The following is a 6631-nucleotide window of genomic DNA, read 5'->3' as shown; positions in this document are numbered from 1 at the left end:
AAGGAAGGAGGCGTCAGATAGTAAAGTGCGCAGGGAGTATAAAAAGGCTTTCATCACCTCCCAGCGCATTTTAGGGCAACTCCCAATTTCCCAATCCACCTCACCTGGTTTGCTCCCATGAATTCAATTGGTACCATTCTCTTATCTTTCTTTAATATTTTCCTCCTCTTAAAACAGTCTCTCTTTCTCTCTCTTTATGTATATGTGTGAGAACAGACATGGTTATTATATCTATAAAAGTAATGCTTGTCTCTGTTTCTAATTTGGAGCAATATATGCAGCCAGAGACTCTTAAAAATGAAGTCTTCATGTGAATTTCTGTGTGAAACACAAATCCCATTTTGGATTTTCCATTTCTGATAATGGGTTGTCCTCAATTTTGCAGAATGTGCTAGTAATGTGATTGAATTGAGTTGTATATTGTATATGTTTGTGTGTGTTTATGTACATTATGTGCAGTCAGAGTATGTTAAAAATGAAATGCTCATCTGAAATTTTTGTGAGAAACACAAAGCCCATTTTGGAGTTTTTCATTTCTCATAATGGGTTGTCCTCAATTTTGTGTAATGTGATTGACTTGAGTTGTATGTATATATGATATGTGCAGTTGGAGTCTCTTAAAAATAATTTTCATTTGAATTTTTGTGATAAACACAAAAACCATTTTGGCTTTTCCATCTTGGTAATGGGTTGTCCTCAAATTTGCAGAATGTGTTAGGAATATGATTGTTTGAGCTGTATGTGTATATGTTTTTGTGTGTCTATATCCAATATTTACAGTCAGAGTCTATTAGAATAAAGTGTTTACGTAATTTTTTTGGTAAGTAAACACAAATCCCATTTTGGGTTTCCCATTATTGATAATAATTATCCTCAATTTTGCATAATGTATCAGAAATGTAATTGAATTTAGCTGTAGATGTACATAATGCATTTGAAAAAGTGCTAGAGTGGCAATCTAATTCTGAGGTAAAATGGAAAGGTCTAATAGGATTGCAGATGGAAACTTCATTCCAAACGATTGGTGTTTTTTGGTCTTTCTTCAGGAACTCAAAGATGTAACTATAAGATAAGAGTTTTGCTTGAATGAAACCTGAACTATGAAGTAGCATTTGCGGATATGTTTTTGAAAGTTGATCAACAAGCAATGAACTCAGCTTACTTTTTAAATTATAATTATTATAAAACCTCATTACCCTCTGAATAGGTCCAACGTAAATATTGAGTCTGTTCAAATAAGAACTTGACTTGTATTTGGAATTATGAGGGCATATGACATAATCTACTTCCAAGTTCTTGCATTTGTTTACTCGATCTCTCAATACAATTGTGTGAATAGGAAGATTACAACTTGTGCCTTTAGGGCTACCAGTTTCAATTTGCTAGCTTTGACAATCACTGAGATTGTAATTCCAAACAAACAAAGCAGTGAGTGTATTGAATTACAATGGAAAAGTGGATGGTTGGTGGATGCTTGAAACGTGAAGCGCCTCTAAACTTCTGGTACATATGAGAAATCCTCTACTTTGCTGAGGTTATAGCCTTTAATTACTTAAAAGTCCATATTCCTCACTTTTGTAGGATTTGAGGAAGCATGTTAACGTTTAAAACCTAAAAAAGAATAGTGTGATACTAAATTGGTGACTTGACCATCTGAGAAATCTCAAGAATTATTATTTTTGTATAATGAGTGTTGTTATTTTAACCAACAACATGCCTTTTATTATTTATTTATTTCCAATGAAAATCTGGAATTTTATGTGGGGGAAAACTGTTTTGGGTTGATTATTTAATCATCAGCATCATCATTACTGGTTTTTTTCTATTATTTTCCCTTTTTTCTTGGTTGTTGACCAGCATTTAGATTAGTTGCCAGTTACTGTGAATACATGTGCTCATATGTTGTTATGCCCTTTTTATTTGGTATGGCTCAATTTTTTATTTTCTTCTCTGTTCTATGATGTATCTTTCCATCTGTTGGGACTGGTTTGGCTAATCAAGGCTTTTGGTTTTTTTTTTTGTCTTGTTTTTTATATTTAAAAAGACATAGGGTATTGAGTGGTTTAATGAGAAAGTATAATGTCTGAAGAGGCTGGACCGTTGTTGGTGGCTTATGATGATCCCTTAGATCAACGATCTTTGTCCTTGGACGATACCAGTAGCACTGAGGAATCACCTGATGAAACTAGGCTCTCCCTAGAAACCACTAATGATGCAGTTCCATATATGGGGCAAAGATTTGCTACTCATGATGCTGCTTATGAATTTTATAGTGAATTTGCAAAGCGATGTGGCTTCTCAATCCGGCGTCACCGCACAGAGGGGAAGGATGGGGTTGGTAAAGGACTCACTAGACGCTACTTTGTCTGTCACCGTGCTGGAAACACCCCCATCAAAGCCTCGAATGAAAGTAAACCTCAAAGAAACCGAAAATCATCTCGTTGTGGATGTCAAGCGTACATGCGAATAAGCAAGACAACAGAATTAGGGGCTTCAGAATGGCGTATCACAGGTTTTCTAAACCAACATAATCACGAGCTCTTAGAACCAAATCAAGTTCGTTTCCTTCCTGCATACCGGACCATTTCAGACACAGACAAGAGCAGAATCCTTATGTTTGCCAAAACAGGAATTTCTGTGCACCAGATGATGAAACTTATGGAGCTTGAGAAGTGTGTGGAGCCAGGATTTTTGCCTTTCACTGAAAAGGATGTTAGAAATTTGCTCCAATCATTTAGGAAATTAGATCCAGAAGAGGAGAGCATAGACTTATTAAGAATGTGCAGAAACATTAAGGAGAGAGACCCCAACTTCAAGTTTGAGTATACACTTGATTCAAACAATAGGTTAGAGAACATCACATGGTCATATGCCTCATCTGTCCAGTCATATGAGATCTTTGGTGATGCAGTTGTGTTTGATACAACACATCGCTTGACTGCATTTGACATGCCGCTTGGGATATGGGTTGGAATGAATAATTATGGTATGCCTTGCTTCTTTGGCTGTGTCCTTTTGCGTGAGGAAAATTTGAGGTCGTTTTCATGGGCATTGAAGGTAATAACTGAAAATGATTATGGGTTTCCCCCCCCTAATCTGTCACCTTATATTGCACATGTGACTACTGTAAATCTTAACTGAACTATTCAATCAATTGCTTTTCTCTTATGAGGCATAACCAATCAAAAGGCTAATTGAAGGATAGAACATAGAATTTGAATTTTGAAGCTGGATGTTTAGGATAGCCAGTCAGGTTTTGGACCATGCACAAAATAATGCTGGTTGATTGAGTTTTCACATGAGGGACTATTGTAATTGGGACTTGATATTCTTTATCTTACAATTATAAATGATGGGGACCAGGCCAAATTGTCACTGAGCATCTACTTGTCCAATTGGTGGTGGACAATTTGTATGAAATTGGGACTCTCTTTTTTCCCCAATAAATGCATAGTGAGCACCTCCCGGTATTGTTCAATGCCTATTGGTCTGCTCTTCCTATCATCCTAATTGGACATGGCATTATATTTAGGTTGCGTTTGGAATTAGAGTTTATAGTTGGCTTATATTATTATTTAGCTTATTTTTGTTACCATTCATAAATTCCACTGCACCTTTTGGCATTATTCATAAGTCCCAATATACTATTTCAGCTAGCTTTTACTTTTATTTATAGTACTTTCAGCAAAAAGTTTTTAGTTTCAACTAAATAAGCTGTTCCCAAATGGATTCTTAATATGAAAATTTCTCTTCACTGTTGGGTAATATATTACACATGCTCACATGCATTTCCTTTTTTTTAAATAGCTTCACTGATCCCAATTTGACATTGATGTTTATGTGTTGTATTGTATTATGGAACTTTGGAAGGCATTCTTGGGGTTTATGAATGGGAAGGCTCCGCAAACAATACTAACTGATCAAAATATGTGTCTCAAAGAAGCAGTAGCCATTGAATTGCCTATGACGAAACATGCACTTTGCATATGGATGATTGTAGGGAAATTTCCGTCCTGGTTTAATGCTGTACTGGGAGAACGTTACAATGAGTGGAAGACAGAGTTTTTTCGAATCTATAATCTGGAGTCAATTGAGGATTTTGAACTTGGTTGGATGGAGATGGTAAATTCCTTTGGGCTGCACGCTAATAGGCATATAGCCAATTTGTATGGGTTGCGCTCACTTTGGGCACTACCATTCTTGAGAACCCATTTCTTTGCGGGAATGACAACGAATGGCCAGTCAAAGTCAATTAACGCTTTCATTCAAAGATTTTTGAGTGCACAGACCCGGCTTGCGCACTTTGTTGAACAAGTATGCTATCTCTTTTACTATTGGCCTATTGCTATTTATTTAGATTAAGATATTAATATTTTGCTGTTATTTTTTATTGTATTCTCAAGTCATGGCTCATGATTGCTCAGAGTGCGTAGTGAGTACAATGTTCTACATTTTACTTGGTCTCACTTAAAGATTTTGAAGTGCTGTTAATTCAGGAGTAACTTTACAAGAGTATTAGCATATGAAGCTCCTATAATTGACTATACTTTTTTTGTAGGCTCTTATGAAATTTATCTAGGCAGGCCCCAGTGTTCTGTCCCTTTTACCTAGATGCTGGTGAAACAGAAATGCTTGGAGATTTTCCAGCACTTTCCTTATTACACAAGGTTTTGGCCTGTTGTTTTTTTCTCCACACAACCTTATCAAAGAAAAGTAAAAAGAAAGATAGTAACAACTACAAAGAAAGGAAGGAATAGTCATTAATATTCCTAATTAAGCTCTAAAAAGTTATATTGAACATGTTAGCCTCTGCCTTATTGTGGTGAATACACGTGTAACCTAGTGAATCTGAAGATGCCAAAACGTAAGGCTCTTCAGAAACTGAATCGTGTCAAATAGACAAGTTGTATTGAGGGCTCTATGGTGAACAAAAAGAACTACTCTTTTGCCATTCACCAAAGGTAGTATTGGCTAAATTGATGTGCAATTTATCCTAATCCCTCTAAATAGTGCCTACTGGACCTTAACCTGAAGTGTTAGTCGTACCAAGACTGTCATATTAAATAAAGACTTAATTGCCACATTATTCAAAAGTTGATTTTAATATTGATCTCCATGATTTAGGTTATTTTGCTCCCCTTTTTGATGTGGTTATAGGCTATTCCATGGGAAATTATTGTGTACTTTCGGAGTACCATAAATGCGTACTATCTCCTCTCATATGAATGTAGGTCCCACTAATTAAATTCATGGTGGAACCCACCATTTATGTGAGAGGGGAGTACGCATTTATGGTACTCCGGGAGTACCTAATAATTTTCCGCTATTCCATACGTATGAAATTCGCAACTTGTTTCTGGTTTCTTAGATTTATGAAAAACCGTCTAAACAGTTAAAATGATTTAAAATTATTGGTTGGAAAAAGTTTTCTTTCCTTATTAATTGGGATTTGGGCTTAGTTGAGTTAAGTTTTTTCCCTGTTATTAAATTCAAACTTGCACAAGCAGGCAGCAGTTGCTGTGGATTTCAGAGACCAAGCTGGAGAACAACAAACAATGCAACAGAATCTCCAAAATATTTGCTTGAAGACAGGGGCCCCCATGGAATCGCATGCTGCCACGATCCTCACTCCTTTTGCCTTCTCTAAGCTACAAGAACAACTTGTTCTGGCTGCCCACTATGCATCTTTTCAGATGGATGATGGTTTTCTTGTAAGACACCACACAAAAGCTGAGGGGGGCCGGAAAGTCTATTGGGCTCCTAGGGAAGGTATCATAAGCTGCAGCTGCCATCATTTTGAGTTTTCTGGAATTCTCTGCCGGCATGCACTTCGAGTTTTCTCAACAGGAAACTGCTTTCAGATCCCAGATAGGTATCTTCCCATCCGTTGGCGCAGGATCAGTACACCTTCTGCAAAGCTTTTTCAGAGTGCCCCAAGTGATCATGCAGAAAGAATTCAGATATTGCAAAGTATGGTATCAACTCTTGTAACAGAATCCGCCAAGTCCAAGGAGAGGCTAGATATTGCAAATGAGCAAATTGCCATCCTTTTATCTCGTATAAAAGAGCAGCCAGTTTCATTACAAGGTATGAGAGATGTGTCGTCTGTTCATGAAGTTTTTGACTCAAGAATATACCAAAAATAGTTAGCATAGTGTTGAATTCTCGTGGAAAGCAGAGGGAAACACAGTGGAATTTATCATAGAAAGCAAGTTTGGGGATTTGTATAGCAAGATTTGAGAGGAAAGCTTCTTTTGTTGAAGACCTGGGGCTGAGGTTCTTTGCATGGCATTTTGAGAGTTTTGGTACATACATATAATTGATACAAGTTGTCTTTTTTAGACATCATAAAAAGTGCCTCTCCTTTGCAGGGTGCTTTCACGAGGGTTCCAATGTGTACAAAATATATAGAAAGAACTTTGTACCTGTATGTATATTGCTGTGTTTGTGGTTAAAAAAATTAGCTCATTTTGGCATTTAGAATTATGATTTATGATACAAGAAAAACAAATATTTAGAGGAAGTGGTGTGTAATTCATCCCAAAAAATGTAGTGTGTTTTGATGCAACTGAAGGATTGAAAGAACTTTGTGTCTGTATGTACATTGTTGTGGTTGTGGTTAAAAAGATTA

At 36.6% G+C, this 6631-nt stretch overlaps 1 protein-coding gene across 2 annotated transcripts; it reads left to right on the top strand.

Moving 5' to 3' along the window:
• On the top strand, positions 1-6631 carry LOC142621841 (protein FAR1-RELATED SEQUENCE 11). Of its 2 annotated transcripts, none has more exons than XM_075795208.1 (4): positions 1-130; positions 2045-3057; positions 3871-4314; positions 5508-6631. In XM_075795208.1, exons 2-4 carry the CDS (start codon positions 2080-2082, stop codon positions 6144-6146), a joined length of 2061 nt encoding a protein of 686 aa, XP_075651323.1. In that variant the 5' UTR covers positions 1-130; positions 2045-2079; the 3' UTR covers positions 6147-6631. The 2 variants fall into 2 exon arrangements, with proteins under 2 accessions (XP_075651323.1, XP_075651324.1); XM_075795209.1 differs by having other exon boundaries at positions 76-130; positions 2051-3057.

The sequence above is a fragment of the Castanea sativa genome, chromosome 1 (genome assembly GCF_040712315.1).
Source record: "Castanea sativa cultivar Marrone di Chiusa Pesio chromosome 1, ASM4071231v1".
NCBI lineage: Eukaryota > Viridiplantae > Streptophyta > Magnoliopsida > Fagales > Fagaceae > Castanea > Castanea sativa.
The sequence above is the reverse complement of the archived record's forward strand: the minus strand, read 5'-3'. Positions and strand labels throughout refer to the sequence as shown.

Coding starts and splice junctions, on each gene's coding strand:
- LOC142621841 (XM_075795208.1), top strand. CDS start 2,080: ATGTCTGAAGAGGCTGGACCGTTGTTGGTGGCTTATGATGATCCCTTA. Junction 3,058..3,870: donor CGTTTTCATGGGCATTGAAG/GTAATAACTGAA, acceptor GAACTTTGGAAG/GCATTCTTGGGGTTTATGAA. Junction 4,315..5,507: donor TTGCGCACTTTGTTGAACAA/GTATGCTATCTC, acceptor TTGCACAAGCAG/GCAGCAGTTGCTGTGGATTT.